The sequence below is a fragment of the Heterodontus francisci genome, chromosome 3 (genome assembly GCF_036365525.1).
Source record: "Heterodontus francisci isolate sHetFra1 chromosome 3, sHetFra1.hap1, whole genome shotgun sequence".
Classification (NCBI taxonomy): domain Eukaryota; kingdom Metazoa; phylum Chordata; class Chondrichthyes; order Heterodontiformes; family Heterodontidae; genus Heterodontus; species Heterodontus francisci.
This window is the reverse complement of record NC_090373.1, coordinates 13,320,390-13,341,570: the sequence shown is the minus strand read 5'-3', so window position 1 is coordinate 13,341,570 and position 21,181 is coordinate 13,320,390. Positions and strand designations below refer to the sequence as shown.

At 47.4% G+C, this 21,181-nt stretch overlaps 1 protein-coding gene across 1 annotated transcript in view; it reads left to right on the top strand.

The window, feature by feature from the left end:
* The window catches only part of adgrb3 (adhesion G protein-coupled receptor B3), a 1,095,571-nt gene that overhangs the window by 1,026,549 nt on the left and 47,841 nt on the right, over positions 1-21,181 (top strand). The window contains exon 27 of the mRNA XM_068020141.1: positions 2,412-2,451. Coding sequence (XP_067876242.1) covers positions 2,412-2,451 — 40 coding nt within the window. The remainder of the gene's footprint in view (positions 1-2,411; positions 2,452-21,181) is intronic.

Genomic DNA, 21,181 nt, shown 5'->3' with positions numbered 1-21,181 from the left:
TGAAAATTGCTCAGGTATGTCCTGTCCACAAAAAGAAGGACAAATCCAATCCAGCCAATTACTGCCCCACAGTCTACTCTCAAGCATCAGCAAAGTGAGGGAAGGGTCATCGACAGTGCTATCATACGTCACATACTCAGCAATAACCTGCTCACTGATGCTCAGTTTGGGTTTTGCCAGGGCCACTCAACTCCTGACCTCACTACAGCCTTGGTCCAAACATGAACAACAGAACTGATTAACAAGTGAGGAGGAAATGACTGCCCTTGACATCAAGGCAATATTTGACTGAGTGTCACATCAAGGAACCCTTGTAAAATTGAAGCCAATGGAGTTCAGGGGAAAAATTGTATTGACTGGAGGCGCAAAGGAAAATGGTTGTGGTTGTTGAAGGCCAAGCATCTCAGATGCAGAACGTCACTGCATCTTCAGATGATTCATCAACAACCTTCCCTCCATCATTATCCATCAGAAATGGGGATTTTTGCTGATGATTGCACAACATTCAGTGCAATTCGCAACTCCTCAGATAATGAAGTAGACTGTGCTTGCTTGCAGCAGGACCTGGACAATATTCAGGCTTGGGATGATAACTGGCAAGTAACATTTGTGCCACACAAGTGGCAGGCAATAACCATCTCCAACAAGAGAAAATCTAACCACTGCCCCTTGCCGTTTAATGACCGTACCATCGCTGAATCACCCATCATTAACACCCTGGGTGTTACCATTGACCAGAAACTTAATTGGACCAGCCATATAAATACCGTGGCTATAAGAGCAGGTCAGAGGCTGGGACTTCTGTGGCGAGTAACTCACCTCCTGACTCCCCAAAGCCTGTCCACCATCTACAAGGCACAAGTCAGGAGCGTGATAGAATACTCTCCACTTGCCTAGATGAGTGCAGCTCCAATAACATTCAAGAAACTCAACACCATCCAGGACAAAGCAATCCACTTGATCGACCCCCATCGACCATTTTAAAAATTCACTCTCTCCACTACCGACACACAGTGGCAGCAGTATGTATCACCTACAAGATGCACTGCAACAACACACCAAGGATCCTTCGACAGCACCTTCCAAACCCACGACCTCTACCACCTAGAAGGACAAGGGCAGCAGATGCATGGTAACACCACCACCTGCAAGTTCCCCTCCAAGTCACACACCATCCTGACTTGGAACTATATCACCATTCCTTAACTGTCCCTGGGTCAAAATCCTGGAATTCCCTTCCTAACAGCACTGTGGGTGTACCTACCCCACATGGACTGCAGCAGTTCAAGAAGGCGGCTCACCAGCACCTTCTCAAGGGCAATGAGGATGGGCAATAAATGGTGGCCTTTTCAGTGACACTCACATCCCATGAATACATTTTAAAAATAAATTTACCTTTGTGTCTTCCTGATTTCCCCCTCTGCCCATACCCCCAGCCTTAAGTTGATCGCAAAGCCCAACTTTTTCAGGCTCGTTTCACTATTTAATTGGAAAGAAAATGCTTTATTTGCATCTAATTGTGGATTGACTAAAGAAAGGAAATTAAAATAATGACCATCCTGGGAGCTAACTTCAACAAATTGAGGCAATGAGGGGTCATTATACTAGATCTAGTGGCCAATGTGGAAGCCTGGTTGAATGCTAACATAGATCATAGCTTTAATATTCCGGCCCGATTTCTGGTCCACAGTTGCAATGAGAAACACTTGCAAGATTAGTCTTACAATGGCAGAGTATGAAAGCCAATATGTAGAGTGTGGAAGTTATTCATTCAAAATCTTTACATGTTATTTGAATTTAAATTCTCGCAGTATGTTCGTTCAATGATTCTTGATCCATGAGGCTCGTGTTAAACTGTTTAATTGGTGTTCTTATTTAAAGAACTTGGTGTATTCATCCTATTGACAGCTTCATGCTGGGTCTCAGGATGTGACTTTGTCTCACAAACAGAATAACCTAATTGAATGCTATAATTTTATCTTATTTGATTGAAAAATTATTTCTTTCTTCCTCTGAATGATTCATGGTTCGTTCCTGGCACATTTTATGCTCTTTCAGAATGCTAGTTGAATTGCATTTACCTGCTATTTTTGTCAGTACTGCATAACAGACATTTGCAATTTAATATGAATATGTTGCCCCATATCTAGCTGAGCAGTGAGCTGTAATTTGATTGGAATTATCTATCATACTCCATGTTTTGGTTTGTTTTAGCCTTGCCTTCTTAAAAGCTTAAAATTCAACCTGTAAAGTTTTAGACAAGGTTGTAAACATTTGGATATCACAAGAATTCACTTCGTTCATAGTCAGTTGAGTAAAGCTAAGTCGAGCTAATTTGCTTGAGCTTTTTTTTTTTAGTTTAATGTTGCCACGATTTGTTTTAACTGATTTTGCTGTTTTATTCTAAACAGACAGACTTTGAAAAAGATGTGGACATTGCATGCCGATCAGGTAAGAATTGTTGGGTTAATTGTCACTTCTGTTCAACGATCTCAGTGGGGATAACTTCCATCATTAGCGAGAGCATAAAACTGGGGAAATCAGATCAGCTGCCAATTATACTCCATGCTCAATTTGTCTGGAAAAGGGAATGGGGTGAGCTGTATAACAGGAGGCTGATCCAATACCAGCAGTCATGCACCCCTATTAAATTTGAAAGTTGCTCCCATGTATAGTTAAATTCTGTCACATCCTTCAGGCCATTATGAAGCAAAAGGCTCTTGCAAAACTTTGGACAAAGCACACTGACTTGGCTCCATGTCTCTCTTTTTCTTATACCTTCTTGTATGTAGTATTGAAGTTAAAACACTCAGTAACTTGATGCTAAATTCAAACCTGGACTTCATTTTCTAACTGAAAAGAAGAGGAAAGTTATTTGAAAAATGCACCACCTAATTGTTTAAATGATGCAGACCTCACGGAAGTTTCTTCCCCCACCTCCTGACAAAGTCATTTAAATGGTAGTATTCAGGATCTGCTGTTGTAAAACCTCATGTATTAGGATAGAAATTTCAGTCACTGCTTGGTGCTTGAAGGGATGGGGGGAGGGGGGGCGGCATCTTATATGCAATTTATTGTGGTAAATTATGCTGTTGCTAATTCTGAAGAGTGTGCTTATCTAGTGCTGGTCCCATTCTTGTTCTGTCATTCTGGGTTCTCCAATGCTGTTGCCCTTTTTCAGGCATCCTGTTTTCCACTCTCCTTACTCTCCTCATCCTCCAGGTTCCTGGCCTCCTGCTCCTTTCTCTCCTGATGTCCCATTTCTTTCTCTTAAGTTCCTGGTCTCCTGTTCCCATCTTTTCAGCCCCATGATCTCTCACTCCTTGTCTGTGCCTAACAATGGCACTGTGTAAAACAGTCAGTGCACATCAAAATACACATATTGCTTTCCAGGGAGCAATGATGACTGGTGATCTTATATGTGTTATAAAATTCATAATTGTTTTAATAGAAATGCCAAGAGAAGCAACTTTAGATATCTAGGTGGGAAAGTGCTTGCTTCCGACACTTTCTTTCCCCTTTAAGCACAGGATGACCTGACTTGGAGGTGTTGCTGAGATTATAGGGTGTAAAAGAGATGAATTAATGTGCATGGTTGAATTGAACTGATTGTCCGAGTGTGCTGAACTAATGACTAAAGCAGTTCATGTTACTTGAACTCCAGTGGACTGTCAAGCCGAGTTATCCCGCAGCTCAGTTCCTGGCATGACATCATTAATGGCCGCAGTTGCCAAAGATCAACAGGAAAAGAAGTGAAAAGATGCTATAAGTTACTCATAATAAATAATGTAAGAAGGGGACAAAGTTCCTTGTGGTCCAGCGGAGGTGCATGTCATCATATTCTTAATGATCTATTGGAGGTGTGTGTGTCCACATTCCTGGTGGTCATTGGTGATATGTGCGGCCATGTTCGTAATGGTCGAATAAAGGTGTTCCGAGTGATTTATTGGACTTGGATGTGACCACTTTCCTAACTAGTGGAGGTGTATATGCCTGTGTTCTTAATGATCTCTGAAAGGTGTATGTGGTTATGTTACGGATGATCTCTGATGTGTCTGACCATGTTTTTGTGGTCTAGTGGAGGTGCAAACATTTCTGAAGCTGTATGGAGGTGCATGTTGTTAAACTTCAGAAAGCTTGTTATGGAAAGATAATGCTGGAGCCTATCTTTACTCAGTTTCACATTTATTGTACAGAGTAAAAGGATTACAAACATGTGGTTCCTCACTTAAACGCTCCATCAGTCTCAGTAAGTGTCTGCTTATAAGTGCTCAAGTAAGACCCCAGTTAACACCCACCACCTGCATATAATCAGACAATTGATACAATTAACAGATTAACACATGTGCCTAGATCTCTGGTTGCCTGTGAGGTGGATGGAACCAAGTTGATGATGGTCCAGTGTAGAAGGGTGTGCCCAGGTCTTTGTAGGTGTATTTTCTGAAGTCCTTATCCTGTGGAGGTGTAGTATATGCTGAGAGTCTTGATGGTCCAGTCAATGTGTACGTGGCCCAGTTGATGGTTTATCAGAGCTGTGCGTGCCCAGGTTTCTGGCGATATGGTAGATATCTATGTATCCCGATCCCTGGTCGCTGTTGGTCTTAGGAACGTAGATAAATAAAGTTCCAATTTTTTTTTTTTTATTCATTCAGGGCTGTGGGCGTCGCTGGCAAGGCCAGCATTTATTGCCCATCCCTAATTGCCCTTGAGAAGGTGGTGGTGAGCTGCCTTCTTGAACCGCTGCAGTCCATTTGGGGTAGGTACACCCACAGTGCTGTTAGGAAGGGAGTTCCAGGATTTTGACCCAGCGACAGTGAAGGAACGGCAACATAGCTCTAAGTCAGGATGGTGTGTGACTTGGAGGGGAACTTGCAGGTGGTGGTGTTCCCATGCATTTGCTGCCCTTGTCCTTCTAGGTAGAGGTCGCGGGTTTGGAAGGTGCTGTCTAAGGACCCTTGGTGCATTGCTGCAGTGCATCTTGTAGATGGTACACACTGCTGCCACTTTGCGTCGGTGGTGGAGGGAGTGAATGTTTGTAGATGCGATGCCAATCAAGCGGGCTGCTTTGTCCCGCATGATGTTGAGCTTCTTGAGTGTTTTTGGAGCTGCACCCATCCAGGCAAGTGGACAGTATTCCATCACACTCCTGACTTGTGCCTTGTAGATGGTGGACAGGCTTTGGGGAGTCAGGAGGTGAGTTACTCGCCTCAGGATTCCTAGCCTCTGACCTGCTCTTGTAGCCATGGTATTTATGTGGCTATTCCAGTTCCGTTTCTGGTCAATGGTGGCCCCTAGGATGTTGATAGTGGGGGATTCAGCGATGGTCATGCCATTGAATGTCAAGGGGAGATGGTTAGATTCTCTCTTGTTGGAGATGGTCATTGCCTGGCACTTGTGTGGTGCGAATGTTACTTGCCACTTATCAGCCCAAGCCTGGATATTGTCCAGGTCTTGCTGCATTTCTATACGGACTGCTTCAGTATCTGAGGAGTCACTAATGGTGCTGAACATTGTGCAATCATTAGCGAACATCCCCACTTCTGACCTTATAATTTAAGGAAGGTCATTGATGAAGCAGCTGAAGATGATTGGGCCTAGGACACTACCCTGTGCTCAGATGGCTGAGTGGTCGAGTGGGGATATGCAGGTGCAGGTTTCTGGTAATCTAGTGTAGATGTATGTGCCCAAGTTCCTAATGTTCTAGTGGAGTTATATGTGCCCAGGTTTCTGACTGTCTAGTGAAAGTGTGTTTGGCAGAGTTCCTGTTGATCTATGTGCTCAGATACCTGGTGATCTAGTAGATATATTTATTTCTTCTTTTTTTTTCTTCTTCTTCTTTGGCCTCCTTGTCTCGGGAGACAATGGGTAAGCGCCTGGAGGTGGTCAGTGGTTTGTGGAGCAGCGCCTGGAGTGGCTATAAAGGCCAATACGAGGATGACAGACTCTTCCGCAGGTGCTGCAGAAAAAATTGGTTGTCGCGGCTGTTGCACAGTTGGCTCTTCCTGCCAACTGCTAAGTCTCTTCGACTCACCACACTTTAGCCCCGCCTTTATGGCTGCCCTTCCAGGTTCATGGTAATCTGTTGAGTCTGCATGTCCAGGTTCCTGGTGGTCTGTGTAGATGTAGGTGCTCAAGTTCCGAATCGTCCAGTGGAAGTGGAAAAGCACCTGGACACTCCACCTGAAGTGCTGTAACCTACAAGGCTACAGACCAGGTGCTGGAAGGTAGCATTAGAATGGGCGGCTAGTTTTTTTCAGCTGGCACAGACACGATGGGCTGAATGGCCTCTTTCTGTGTCGTAACTTTTCTATGGCTCTATGGTTCTAAGTGTATGTCCCTAACTTTCTGATCAGGTTGTGGGAATATATATGTGCAGAGGTAAGAATTCCATATTTGTCCCTAGAAAAAGGTATCCCCCAATTCACTTACAACTGCACTTTCAAAATCCCAACTGTCCCACCTTTGGCCCTCCGTTTTTGTTTTATTCATTCTTGGGATGTGGGCAACGCTGGCCAGGCCAGCATTTATTGCCCATCCCTAATTGCCCTTGAGAAGGTGGTGGTGAGCTGCTGCCTTGAACCTCTACAGTCCATGTGGGGTAGGTATACCCACAGTGCTGTTAGGAAGGGACTTCCAGGATTTTGACCCAGCGACAGTGAAGGAATGACAATATAGTTCCAAGTCAGTATGGTGTGTGACTTGGAGGGGAACTTGCAGGTGGTGGTGTTACCATGCATTTGCTGCCCTTGTCCTTCTAGTTGGCAGAGGTCACGGGTTTGGAAGGTGCTGTCTAAGGAGCCTTGGTGCATTGCTGCTGTGCATCTTGTAGGTGGTACTCACTGCTGCCACTGTGCGTCGGTGGTGGAAGGAGTGAATGTTTGTGGATGGGGTGCCAATCAAGCGGGCTGCTTTGTCCTGGATGGTGTGGAGCTTCTTGAGTGTTGTTGGAGCTGCACCCATCCAGGCAAGTGGAGAGTATCCAATCACACTCCTGACTTGTGCCTTGTAGATGGTGGACAGGCTTTGGGGAGTCAGGAGGTGAGTTACTCGCTTCAGGATTCCTAGCCTCTGACCTGCTCTTGTAGCCATGGTATTTGTGTGGCTATTCCAGTTCAGTTTCTGGTCAATGATGGCCCCTAGGATGTTGATAGTGGGGGATTCAGCGATGGTAATGCCATTGAATGTCAAGGGGAGATTCTCTCTTGTTGGAGATGGTCATTGCCTGGCACTTGTGTGGCGTGAATGTTACTTGCCACTTATCAGCCCAAGCCTGGATATTGTCCAGGTCTTGCTGCATTTCTATACAGACTGCTTCAGTATCTGAGGAGTCACTAATGGTGCTGAACATTGTGCTATCATCAGCGAACATCCCCACTTCTGACCTTATGATTGAAGGAAGGTCATTGATGAAGCAGCTGAAGATGGTTGGGCCTCGGACACTACCCTGAGGAACTCCTGTAGTGATGTCCTGGAGCTCAGATGATTGACCTCCAACAACCACAACCATTTTCCTTTGCGCTAGGTATGACTCCAGCCAGCGGAGGGTTTCCCGCCTGATTCCCATTGACCTCAGTTTTGCTAGGGCTCCTTGATGCCATAACATGTTCACCATAACATTTCTGCAGCTACTGATTTGCTCCCTTACCTCCATCTTTGCCCTATTCCCCAATAAAAAAGATCAGTCTCTCTCACTCATCTCCGCTTCCTTAAGTCCAAGGGACGCAGATTTGAAAGGATATGACGGATAAACGGTTTAGCCATTCATTGCCAGATCTGGCTGGATCACTTAAAACACTATCGAGTCCTGCTCTTGTCTGCTAAAACCACTAGCTATTCCAGGATCATCCTGGAATGCAAAGATAACCTCCCACTTTATTTCTTCACTGCCAACCATCTTCTTAAACCCCTCTCCCCTGTCCCCTCCACCCTCACCTCCAACAATAAGTGTGAGGAGCTCATGGACTTCTTTGTCACTAAGTTTGAGTCCATCTGCTCAGCTGCCTCTGCCGCCTCCTTTCCACTAGCCCACTTGGCCAAACGTCCTATAATGCTCCCCCCATACTGGCCCTGAACTTGCATCTTTCTCTAGTTTTTCTCCTATCTCCCCTCAAGCCCTCCCTGAGCATATCTTATTCATGAGACCAACCTCCTGTTCCTATGTCTCTCTCTCCTTTAAATCTGCCATCATTACCCCTCTCAAAAAAAAATTTTTTGACCCCACCGCCCTTGCAAACTACCATCCCCTCTCCACCTTCCCTTTCCTTTCCAAAGCCCTTGAACATGTTGGTATCTTCCAAATCCATTCCCATCTTACCTGGAACTCCATGTTTGAATCCCTCCAATCAGTTTTCCACCCCTGCTGCAGTACCAAAACAGCTCTTACCAAAGTCACAAAGGACATTCCATGTGACTGTGACAAAAGTAGACCTTCCCTCCTTGTCCTTCTCGACCTGTCTGCAGCCTTTGACATGGTTGACCACACCATCCTCCTCCAATGCCTCTCCACTGTCATCCAGTTGGGTGGGACTGCTCTCGCCTGGTTCTATTCTTCTTTATCTAATCATTGCCAGAGAATTACCCACAATGGCTTCTCTTCCTGCTCCCACACTGTTACCTCTGGTGTCCTCCAAGGATCTATCCTTGATCCCCTCCTATTTCTCTTCTTGCTGCCCCTCAGCGATATAATCCAAAAGGGCAGCATTAGTTTTCACATGTGTGATGATGACACCCTGCTCCATCTCACCACCGCCTCTCTCGACTCCTCCACTGTTACTAAATTATCAGACTGCTTATCCGACATCCAATACCGGATAGCAGAAATTTCCTCCAATTAAATATTGGGAAGACTGAGGCCATTGTTTTCGGTCCACGCTCCAACCTCCATTCCCTAGATACCGACTCTATCACTCTCCCTGGAAACAGTCTGAGATTAAACCAGTCTGTTCGCAACCTTGGTTTCACATTTGACCCCTGGATGAACTTCTGACCTCAAACTTGTGCCATCACTAAGACCGCCTCCATAACATAGCTTGACTTTACCCCTGCCTTAGCTCATCCACTGCAGAAACTCTCATTCATGCCTTGATTACCTCGAGGTAATTCAACTATTCCAATGCACTCCTGGCTGGTCTCCCACATTCTAGCCTCCGTAAACGTGAGTCTTAACTTGCACCAAGTCCCGTTCCCTTATCACCCCCGTGCTTGTTGACCTACATTGGCCGTAATCCCGGTTTCCGATTTTCTCGGAAGCGGCGAAGTTCCGTGATGGCACCTCCACCACGATGTTTAAATATGTTCAATACTATTTTGCATGAATTAGTATCTAATTTGCCGCGATCCTACCAGGCTTTGCAATCATCTGTGTGACGCACGGCTATCACGTGCCTTCACTTGCCCATTTTTGAAAAGCTGGCACCACCGAGGTGAGAGTCCTCGGTGCCTGCAGAGGTTTGGTAAGTTATGCCTTGTTGCCTTGTGGAATTTTTTTTCACATCAGACATTGTCACTACGGTCAATCTGCAGATGTGAGGGGAGGTTGGAACTCTGCAAGCAGATACTGTCGGTGGGGCAAGGGGGGAAGCTCTGCAAGTGGGTACTGTTGGAGAGGGGGGCAGAACTCAGCAACTATACACGTTTTTCTTCGGGAGTGCAGTGCGGGCAGCTTGAACAGTATTGGTATGGTCGTGATGACACACACACATTGAAAAGTTGTGAAAGCAACATCAAGCCATACCATAGAGCTCATGCCGGAACCCTGCAGAATCAAAATTAACACAAATCTTTGCCCAGATAGGTGTACTTGACCTTTTGAAGGAAGCTGAAGTAACCAGGAGGATAGAGATGGGTATGATTCACCCTGTTTTCCTGGATCCTCTTGCTGTGCTCAGGAGGGCCCAAGAGGCAGCTGCGACTCAAGAGGAAGCTCCTAGACGTGAGCAACAGCAGCCGCCAAGGCAAAGAAGAGCCCCGATATGCCAGCGAGTCTATAGGGCTCGGATGACATTCCTGCAGACGTCTGAGCGCAACTGGCAGAGATAACTGTGGATGTCCGGAGAGGCCGTCACACACCTCTGCACACTGCTGAATGATGATCTGCAACCAATGGGGTTTGGTGGTCACCCTATGCCTTTTGGCTCTCAAAATTACTGTGGCCCTATACATTTATGCCTCCGGATCATTCCAGGGATCCACCGGCGACGTGTGGGCTCTCTCAATCCACAGCGCACCGCTGCATCAAGGAGGTGACCAGTACACTGTTCAGGAGGGCCAGCAACTAAGTTCACTTCAGGACTGACTCTGAGAGTCAAGCCAAGATAGCCATTAGATTGGGGGCCATTGCAGGATTCCCGCAGGTCCAAGGTGTGATTGACAGCACGCATGGGGCCATCAAGGCTCCCACGGACCAACCAGCTGCAAGAAAATGGTTTCATTCAATTAATGTCCAACACAGAAAGTGCTTCCCAGGTAGCTGCCATGACTTGTACATACTGTGCTAGTCCCAGGTGCCACCGCTTTTCACTCCCCCTGCACACCTTCAGGGGTGGATTCTCAGGGATAAGGGCTACCCCTTGATGACATGGCTTCCAGTGATGTCAGTTAGGAACCCCAGCACTGATACTGAAGTGGGTTATAGTGCCTGCCATCGACCATTAAGCAGGCCATTGGTATGCTGAAGATGTGGTTCCACTGCCTCGATGGATCTGTTGGAACCCTCCAGTACACACCAGACAGGGTTGAGCGCATCATTGTAGTCTGCTGTGTTCTGCACAACATTACAGTACAGAGGGGGGAGGCCTTGCAAGATGAAGAAGTATGGGAGCATAAGACATCCTCAGACGATGAGGACACAGAGGGCACACAAGGACAAGCACGCATGGGAAATCAGAGAGCAGTGATGGAGGCCAGGGATGGTGAGCAGCGAGCAAGGCAGGCAAGGCAGAGACTGATAATATCGTGTTTTCACAATCCAGAAATTTCAATAAATATATTCGCTGGCAAAACTTACCATCATGCATGTAGTCACAAATCCTCTGACTCTGTAGCATCTGTCTCTCCAGCATGACTGGCAGGAACAAACTGAGGCATTGCCCATGTGACATCATTCATGCGGTGACACCTCATGCATATTGGCATGGCAATGATGCCAGTGGTCACATTGGCAATGCTGTAAGGCTTATGAGGGAATTGAAAGACACATCACTTAATGGTGGTTTTCAGACAATAAAGGCTGATGTGTGGCAGGAAAACACATTTAATTAAACAACATATCTGTTTCACCTGTGAATATCCATATGGGTCAAGGTGTTTTTTAATACGTTTGCGGGTGCTCCTTCGTGGTGTGACCTCTGCGTTGGCCGCTGGACTGGAGGCAGGCTGCTGATCAGGACGCGCCTCGGCCTGTGATGATTTCGGTGGTCGTCCTCTGGCTGCCTGAAGGCCTCTTGCACCAGTGCAGGGCTGTCCTCAAGTGTAGTAACTGCTGGAGCTTGACTCACTGGCGGAGCAGCTGAGGAGCCAGTGTCCACATTCACCCTGAGGGGAGACCCCAGATGTGGAGGGCAGCCTCTCCTCCTCCCTCTCAAGGCTCGTTGGAATCTCACTGCTATCAGGAGAAGGACCAGGAGCGGGAACACTTTCCATTCTCTGGGTCCTTCTCTCGCCCTGCCACTGCTGATCTGCAGTGCTGGCCAAGGCGAGGGTTTATAGGTCATGACTCATCTGTGGAATGAGGGTCACCAACCCCTCGGTGGATGAAGTCATGTGCTCACATGCCTGGGACATGGCAGCAGTCATGGCATGGATGGACTCCTCCATCATCCACTCAAGGCTGCACACAGCCTCTGGCATTTCCCCCAGATGTTGCCTTACTTCTGCCTGTATCTCCAACATGTCCTGCGCTGTCAACACCAGAGGCTTATCAGAGGCCTCGGTTGTCTCAACCTCAGCCAGCTGCTCAGACATGTGTGTGGTTCTCTCACCAGCTTGTGACTCCGATTCTAATGTCAATCAGATTCCCACTGATGTGAAAGTATCTGCGCTGGTGGAAGGTGCAGGAGAGTCATGGGACAGCGCATCCTCTATATGTATCTCTTCCTCAGAGGTTGTTGTTCTTTGCTCATTGTCTCTAAGCATTTGTGACACTGCCCTGCAAGATACAATGTAACGAACAGGCATTTAGGTGTTTTAGAAACATAGAAAAATAAGAGCAGGAGTAGGCCATTTGGCCCTTCGAGCCTGCTCCGCCATTCAGTACGATCATGGCTGATCATCCAAACTCAGTACCCTGTTCCCACTTTCTCCCTGTATCCCTTTAACCCGAAGAACTATATCCAGCTCTTTCTTGAATATATTTAATGATTTGGCCTCACCTGCTTTCCGTGGTAGAGAATTCCAGAGGTTAACCACCCTCTGGGTGAAGAAATCTCTCCTCATCTCAGTCCTAAATGGCTTACCCCTTATCCTTAGACTGTGAACCCTGGTCCTGGACTGCCCCGCCATCGGGAACATCCTTCCTGCATCTAGTTTGTCCAGTCCTGTTAGAATTATGTAGGTTTCTGTGAGATCCCCTCTCATTCCTCTAAACTCGAGCAAATACAAGCCTAATCGACCCAATCTCTCTTCATACGTCAGTCTTTCCATCCCAGGAATCAGTCTGGTGAACCTTTGCTGCACTCCCTCCATAGCAAGAACACCCTTCCTCAGATAAGGGGACCAAAGCTGCACACAATACTCTAGACGTGGTCTCACCAAGACATCCTTGCTCCTGTACTCGAATCCTCTCGCTTTGAAGGCCAACATACCATTTGCCTGCTGCACCTGCATGCTTACTTTCAGCGACTGATGCACAAGGACACCCAGGTCTCACTGCACCTCCCCCTTTCCCAATCTATTGGTGTTCAGATAAGAATCTGCCTTTCTGTTTTTGCCACCAAAGTGGATAACCTCACATTTATCCACATTATACTGCATCTGTCATGTATTTGCCCACTCACTCAACCTGTCCAAATCACACTGGAGCTTCTCTGCATCCTCCTCACAGCTCACACTCCCAACCAGCTTTCTGTCATCTGCAAACTTGGATATATTACATTTAATTCCCTTGTCTATATCATTAATATATATTGGGAATAGCTGGGGTCCTAACACTGATCCCTGCAGTACCCCACTAGTCACTGCCTGCCACTCGGAAAAATAGCCGTTTATTCCTACTCTTTGTTTCCTGTCTGCCAACCAGTTCTCTATCCATGTCAGTACCTTACCCCCAATCCCATGTGCTTTAATTTTGCATGCTAATCTCTTATGTGGGACCTTATCGAAAGCCTTCTGAAAGTCCAATTACACCACATCCACTGCTTCTCCCTTATCTATTCTACTAGTTACATCCTCAAAAAAATTCCAGTAGATTTCGTAAATCCGTGTTGACTTTGTCTGATCCTGTCATTGTTTTCCAAGTGCTCTGATATTACATCTTTTATAATGGACTCGAGCATTTTCCCCACTACTGATGTCAGACTAACAGGTCTATAATTCCCTGTTTTCTCTCTACCTCCTTTTTTAAATAGTGGGGTTGCATTAGCTACCCTCCAATCCATTGGAACTGTTCCAGAGTCTATAGAATTTTGAAAAATGACCAGCAATGCATCTACTATTTCTAGGGCCACTTCCTTAAGTACGCTGGGATGTAGATTATCAGACCCTGGGGATTTATCAGCCTTCACTCCCGTAAAATTCCCTAACACCATTTCCCTACTAATACTGATTTCATACAGTTCCTCCTTTTCACTATTCCCTGTGTTCCCCAACATTTCTGGGAGTTAATTTGTGTCCTCCTTTGTGAAGACAGAACCAAAGTATGTATTTAATTGGTCTGCCATTTCTTTGTTCCCCATTATAAATTCCCCAGTTTCTGACTGTAAGGGACCCACATTTGTCTTCACTAATCACTATGGTACACATGTCGCAATGATGACAGCACAGCATTTCTCTTAAAAAAAAATGTAATTCCGATTCATTCTGTGTTTGTCAATAATCACTGTCTTCAACTGGGACGCTCAGCTTGATGTTCGATATGGCTCGTGCTCCTTGGCTCCCGGCTAATTCCAGTGCCTCCTCTTCGGCCTGTGACAGAGGCCTCAGGTTGGCCATCTGCCACTGGTCCTGGATGCCTCCCTGCTGTTGTGGGCGCTCTTCTCCTGAAAGATCAAGGAGACAGTTATTGTCAAGTTCCAAATGTCTCTACAACACGTCAGTGCCAACATGGGATCCTCTTCTACACCTGGGGGATATCGCTGCTCTCATACTGACTCTGTCTGACATGGGTCGCAATTGGGCTAAGATAGAAACAAGGGAGACTGGTCTCACTTCTGCAGTTAGTTATCTGCCATCGTTACACTATGATCTTCCTATTATTGGAATGGCTGTGGAAAGCATTGTTAAACTCGAGGGCAAGCAGATCGCAGCAAGTTATGTGGAACCCCGCAACTTAACTTGGCTGAGATTAGAAGGTCATTGGCCCTCTTCCTTCACTGCACCCAGTTATGACGGGTGACCGCACGGCTGCTGGCTCCTCTGCGATCTCTGTCCAGGCTTGCTTTCTCAGGCGGGAGGACCTCCTTGGCATTGCCGGGGAAGAGGCCCTGCCACCTTCCTCTTGCAGCTTGGAGGAGAATCAGCAGGGAGGCATCACTGAAGCATGGGGCCGCCCTTGCTTTGACATCTGATATGGTCAGAATGACGCCTGGGGGTGATGCTTGCTGAGTTGCAACATGATAGCAGGCCATAATTCAAGTTGAGTAAATGCAGGGCTGGCAGCCTTTTAAAGATGGTGCCAGCACCTGATACAACATCGGGTGGCGCTGTTAATAGTGTCGCCAACGCCGCCCCTGCTATGTGATTGGAGGAGACTGCCACCGTCATTATGCTAAATGGCTGCCCACTGCGTACTCGTGGCGGCACAGTCGCAAACATCACAGGTGCGACCACCGTCATTTTTCGCAACCCCATGACCTAGAAAGACAAGGGCAACAGACGCGTGGGAACACCACCACCTGCAGGTTCCCCTCCTGACTTGGAACTATATCACCGTTTCTTCACTGTCGCTGGGTCACAATCCAGGAACTCCCTTCCTCACAGCACTGTGGGTGCATCTATCTCACATGGACTGCAGCGGTTCAAGAAGGCAGCTCACCACCGCCCTCTCAAGGGCAATTAGGGATGGGCAACAAATGCTGACCTTAGCAGCAATGCTCACATCCCATGAAAGAATAAAAATAACCTGAGAGAGCAGACAGGGCCTCAATTTAAGTTCCATCGGAAAGGCTGCACTTCTAGCAGTGGAGTTCTCCCTCACTACTAGAATATTAGCCAAGATTGTTCTGTTTATATCCTGGAGTGGGATTTGAACCCACAACCTTCTGATTCAGAAGCAAGAGTGCTATCATCTAAGGCAGTCTTGTAGCAGTTGTGCAGGAAGTGAACCTGACCTGGGAAATATTAAATAATGAGAGAATGGGCTCCAAAGTTTTCCAAAGCTGTAGTGGAAGCCTTGCTGGAGGAGGTGGAAAGGAAGAGAGATGTTCGGTATCTGTAGGCTCTGCAGACACATGCTCAGAAGGCAGTGGGAGCAGTTAGCCTTAGAGGTCAGATCCAGGAATCAAGTCCTGAGGATCTGGATGCAGTGCTACAAGACTCTGATATTGCACAATTTAGCGTGCCCACATCATTCACCTACCAGCAATCTCTATCAATCAGGACTCATCCCTGGCATTCATTTCACCCTCAGACACTTGGCACTGCTGCAGGCTTCACACCCACATCTGACAGCTGCACAGATTGGCAGCTATTCAGCCATGACAGCCACATCACCCAAAGACCTTTCACCACACTCACTGACACACTTCCCTCTCACTTGCAGGACAAGGTGGCGCACAAACAGAGACAGCGGGAACGAACTGGAGAAGGACAGGCATGGCTGCATATCTTCACTCCCATGGAGGAGATGGTGCTGGCCATCATTAGGACGGCCATTGTTGAGAACATGGCCAGCAGCAAGGCTGAAATTATCATAGATGGCGTTACCCTCATACCTAATCCTCTTTCTGACATCCTACCTCTCCCTCATCCCTCACTCTCTTCTGATTTACAAGCTGCTGATGTTGTAACCATGCACCTCTTACTTTGCCCAAGCCCTCGCTGCACCAGAACATTACCGTAGTGCCATTTTCCTTTCAGATACCCAAGTGGTACAACCTGGCCAGCCAGTGACAAACAGCAAGAAGAGAGTGATGTTGAGGAAACACTGTCAATTGATTTCACACTCGCAGCCAGCAACTGGGCATATCTTAGGCCTATCTGCACATGATGAGAGAATGGGTATGAGTGGGCTGCAATGAGGGCATGGGACAAGGATAGTCAAGGTGCCAGCTCACCGGAGGGCAAGCTCACACATGGGTTCTGCTACAGAGTACTCAGCTGAGCACTTTGATGCAGCCTACAGAAGAAGGCTGATGGGTATGCACAACAAAATGCTTGGTGCATTGGGAAACCTGCCAGAAATCGTGCATTCAATGTCATGGAACATGGAGGAATGCAACATCAAATTGGCACAGGGCTTTGCGCAGAATTTGGAGCCCGTTCTTTCCAGCGTGGAAGTGATGGCCAGCTCCATTTGTGGCCTGAGGTGAGGAGGGATTTCTTCACCCAGAGAGTGGTGAACCTGTGGAATTCTCTACCACAGAAAGCAGTTAAGGTTAAATCATTAAATATATTCAAGAAAGAGTTAGATATAGTGCTTAGGGATAGAGGGATCAAGGGATACGGGGAGAAAGCGGAAACAGGGTACTGAGTTTGGATGATCAGCCATGATCGCATTGAATGGCGGTATAGGCTCGAAGGGCCGAATGGCCTACTCCTGCTCCTATTTTTCTATGTTTCTATGTCTTCTGGACCCAACTGTAATACAGTGTCTAATAGCTGATGTTTCACCTTCCACAGAAGCACAAGCAGCATCCATCTAGTATCTGAGTGCTACCATGCAGGTTCAGACTGCTGCCATCATGGCTGTGGATTACAGTGTGCAAAGAGGCTTGCAGGCTCTCCCAGTAGTCCAGCAATCGGTCATCCAACAGATCATTAGGATTGATGAGATGTTACCCCAGGAGCACGAACCTGCTGTCCTCACTCAGGATGATAGCATTTGTGCCCTCTCCACTGCCACTGCACCAGTGTCCCTGCTGTTGCCTCTCAGCCAGCTAGCCCAGACTGTCGCTGCCCATGCCGAAGCAGTGCAGTCTGATGCCGGGCCTTCTGGACCCAGAACTACTTGAGGTTGTCCTGTAAGGCCATCTGCAGTCTCTCTCCCGCCCCCCCCCCCCCAGTGAAAGTCAGCAACCTTCCACCAGCCATGCTGCAACCACTGGGTAGCACTGTGTAGGAGCACTGGGACAGACAAAGGCACATAGCAGTCAGGCACTAAGAGAATGTACAAGGGTGATTAGTTAATATTTGTATGCAATATGGGATAGTTTGATGTAAATAATTTAGTTTGGTGTTGCAGTTACTGTTATCGCACTCGAACAAGTTCTTCTTTGGGAGCCTGGACAGTTAAGGGGCTGTCTAGATTCCCAGCTGCCTTCCTCTTCCTCCTCCTCCTCCTCCTTTTCCTGCTCCTCAGCTGCTCGCCCTATAGCTGGTGGCAAGGTCTGTGCCCTCATGATGGTCAGGCTGTGTTGCATACAGCGGATCACCTCAAATCTTGACACCCGCTCTGCTGAGTACTGAAGGGCTGTTGCAGGCGGTGGAAGCATTGTTTCAGCACCCCAATGGTCTGCTCTATCACATTTCATGTGGCAGCGTGGCTGTCATTGTATGCATGTTACCTGCATGTGCATGTGTTGCATACCAGTGTCATCAGTGGATAGCCCTTGTCACCCAGTAGCCACCCTTTGGTTTGCCGTGGTTATTGAAATGCAGCTGCCGCAGAATGGAGGCATCGTGACTGCTGCTAGGATACCAGGCATTGAGCTGCTGATTCACTGCCTATGGCCACACACCAGCTGGACATTGAGGGAGTGGAATTCCTTTCAGTTCTGGGAAAGGGCAAGGTTGACATGAGTGCCTGCAAAGCGATGCAGCCATCGTCACCCTGCGCCATGGGGGAGCCTGCAATCCTAGTGAAACCGCATGCTCACTCGACCTGCTTCTCTCTGGCAGGAGAGAATGAAATGTTGTTAACTCTCATTAAATAGAAGCCATCAGCAACCTGCCTTATGGAACAGTGGATGGCAAACTGCATGTTGTTGGAAATATCTCCACCTCCAGCCTGGAAGAAGCCAGACACACAAAAATGCATGGCCCCAGTCACCTTCAGAGCCACTGACAATGCCGTCCTCGCCCTGCTCTGAGGCAACAGTTGTGGCTGCAGCAGGTGCAGGTTTCAGAGAGGACCTCTTTACTGAAGCATAGACATCACACACATTGGTTAGGACTTTATATGGACGTCGGAGGCTGGTGGGTGGGGAGGATAATCGCGACGGGGGCACGGAGGCCCCGTCGCCAAGCGATCTTCCCGGGGGAGGGATAGGCTGATGATGGCCTTCCCACCCAGAGGTCAATTAAGGGCCCCTTTCCACTGCCACTTGGCTCTCACCAGCGGCGAAGGGTGCCTCCACCACATGGGAAGGGCACCTTGTAAAACGAGGGCGCATTCCTTGCGGACTTGGTGGTGGGGGGGGGGGGTCCCTCCTACGTGGCCAATGGAGGAACGCTGCCAGTAAGCACTTTACCTCCCTGCAGCCCCCTCCCCCTGGACTGCAAGACCACGTCCCAACCCCCTTGCCGGGTCCTTCCGGACAGGCCCCAGCCCCCCCGCCTCACTTACCTGAGGTCTGGAGTTCCAGCGCTGGGCCTGGGTCCGAAGTTTCTGCAGCACCAGCAGTGGCTACCACTCTCGGTGGCACTGCCAATACTGCTGAGCTGCCAGCCGTTTGATTGGCCAGCAGCTCTTGGAGGCTTTAAAGGGACAGGGATCCTGGCTCCTGAAATTTAGATTTTAAAAGATCAGAGGATCGCTCTGGGGGGGAGACACAAAAAGGCAGAGGTGGGCTTTCCCCTCAAACACAAACTCCAGCCCCATGTTCCTCACTGAAGTTCAGGTAGGAGAATTGTTCCCCGATCACACTGGGGACTGCTTCAATACTGTAGAGTCATAGTAACATCCAGAAGAAATCAACTGGCGACTGATCTGTTAGCAGTCAATGATCCCTTTAAATAGCGCTGGTGGGACTCCTTCCTGATGCTGAACTCACATTGACCTGCACGAGGTTAAGACAGGTCATTAGCTGGAGCACTGAGCTCCAAAATGGCAGCACTGCGCCATATCAACATTGCACGCTAATTGATGTCATGATCTGCCTGCTCTTCAAACCTTCTGACCCACGTTCACCGTCTGCACGCGAATGCCCTCACCAATGTGGCGCAGTGGTTAGCACCGCAGCCTCACAGCTCCAGCTACCCGGGTTCAATTCTGGGTACTGCCTGTGTGGAGTTTGCAAGTTCTCCCTGTGTCTGCGTGGGTTTTCTCCGGGTGCTCCGGTTTCCTCCCACATGCCAAAAGACTTGCGGGTTGGGAGGTAAACTGGCCATTATAAATTGCCCCTAGTATAGGTAGGTGGTAGGGAAATATAGGGACAGGTGGGGATGTGGTAGGAATATGGAATTAGTGTAGGATTAGTATAAATGGGTGGTTGATGGTCGGCACAGACTCGGTGGGCCGAAGAGCCTGTTTCAGTGCTGTATCTCTAACTAACTAACTAACTAATGCTGCTTCGCGACCCCCCCCCCCCCCCCAACAGTCTGTGCGTGCTCTGTGGACACCATTTTTAAGACCTCTAAGGGCACTTATAGCGCCCAAAATATGTGTGCGAATGAGACCAATTACTCGCCCCAGGTGTCTGTAAGCCATATACCATAATGTGAATAAGAATCTTCAGAAAATATGGGGGGAAAATATTGACTAAATGAAAGCCAGGCATGTGTGGTCATCGGAGTCCATTATTTCTGTTTGAAGTGACAGATTGCCCCACGAATTGAATTTGTTTGGCTTAAAAACTGTACAGAAGAGAAGGGAGACAATCGTCTTTTAATGACAATAAGTCTGGAGAATGCTGCATTAGCCACGTTAAATCAAAATTCATGATTTTAATTCCAGTATTAGGGCAACATAGGTTTACAAGTGAAGGACAACCTCAGCGGTGCACTACAAAGTAATCTGTAAGTGTCAGGGCAAGAATCCAAAGTGCCATATTGCGGCCTTTTGCAAAAATGTAACATGAGCTGAAAGCATAGCAAAGGTCATGAGGTACTTAAGTATGCTATTTCTGTAACCAGAGCTGACTGTTATATGGATGATGGAAAATGCTAATGTGAATGACTATCCAATACAAAGCTTATTCATCTTTACTACTTAAATCAGCGAGGCAGCTCACATTTTCAGGCAATTGCTTTAGCTTTTGAGGGAACAAATATCTCTCCACCTTGCTGTTACTACAGTAAGGACTGTTCAACTATTATGGGAATGTTTTACATTTTGTTTTTTGACCATGGTTCTCGTAATATACAAACCGTTTATTATAGACGTATGAACTACTGTCATGTGTTCTTTCTGGGGAGATGGGATGAATCAACAAAGGTTGCAGCTGTCAATGCTCAGGTGTACAACACTTCACTTTTATCGCTGAATATCAAGCACTCCCAAGTCTGCTGTGACACTGTTAGGTAAGGAGCAAATACTATCTCTACTCCATGCCCACAGTATACCTCAGCAGAACCTTCAACAGCGAACCCTTTAGAGCTTGGGCATGTTTCCACTGCCCATAACAGTTCTGCCCCATCAAGCGAGATTGCCAGAGTTGTTCCAGTTCTGGTGCTGAACTGTTGGCATCGCTGTTCAGATCTAAGAGAATAGTGAATGCCAGAAAAAAAAAAGTAACCTTGGAAGAAAGGTATAAATAATTAAAGAGAAATTATGTTTTGCAACATCACTTTTACAGAACTAAACTCAAAATATTTAAATAAAATTGTCGTTGGAGTTAGATTTTTTCTAAAAAGGGGTGTTCCGCTTCTGTTCTTTTCCAGCCACTCACTTTATTGAGCAGAAGCAGAAAGCCCCACGTGTACAATTTTA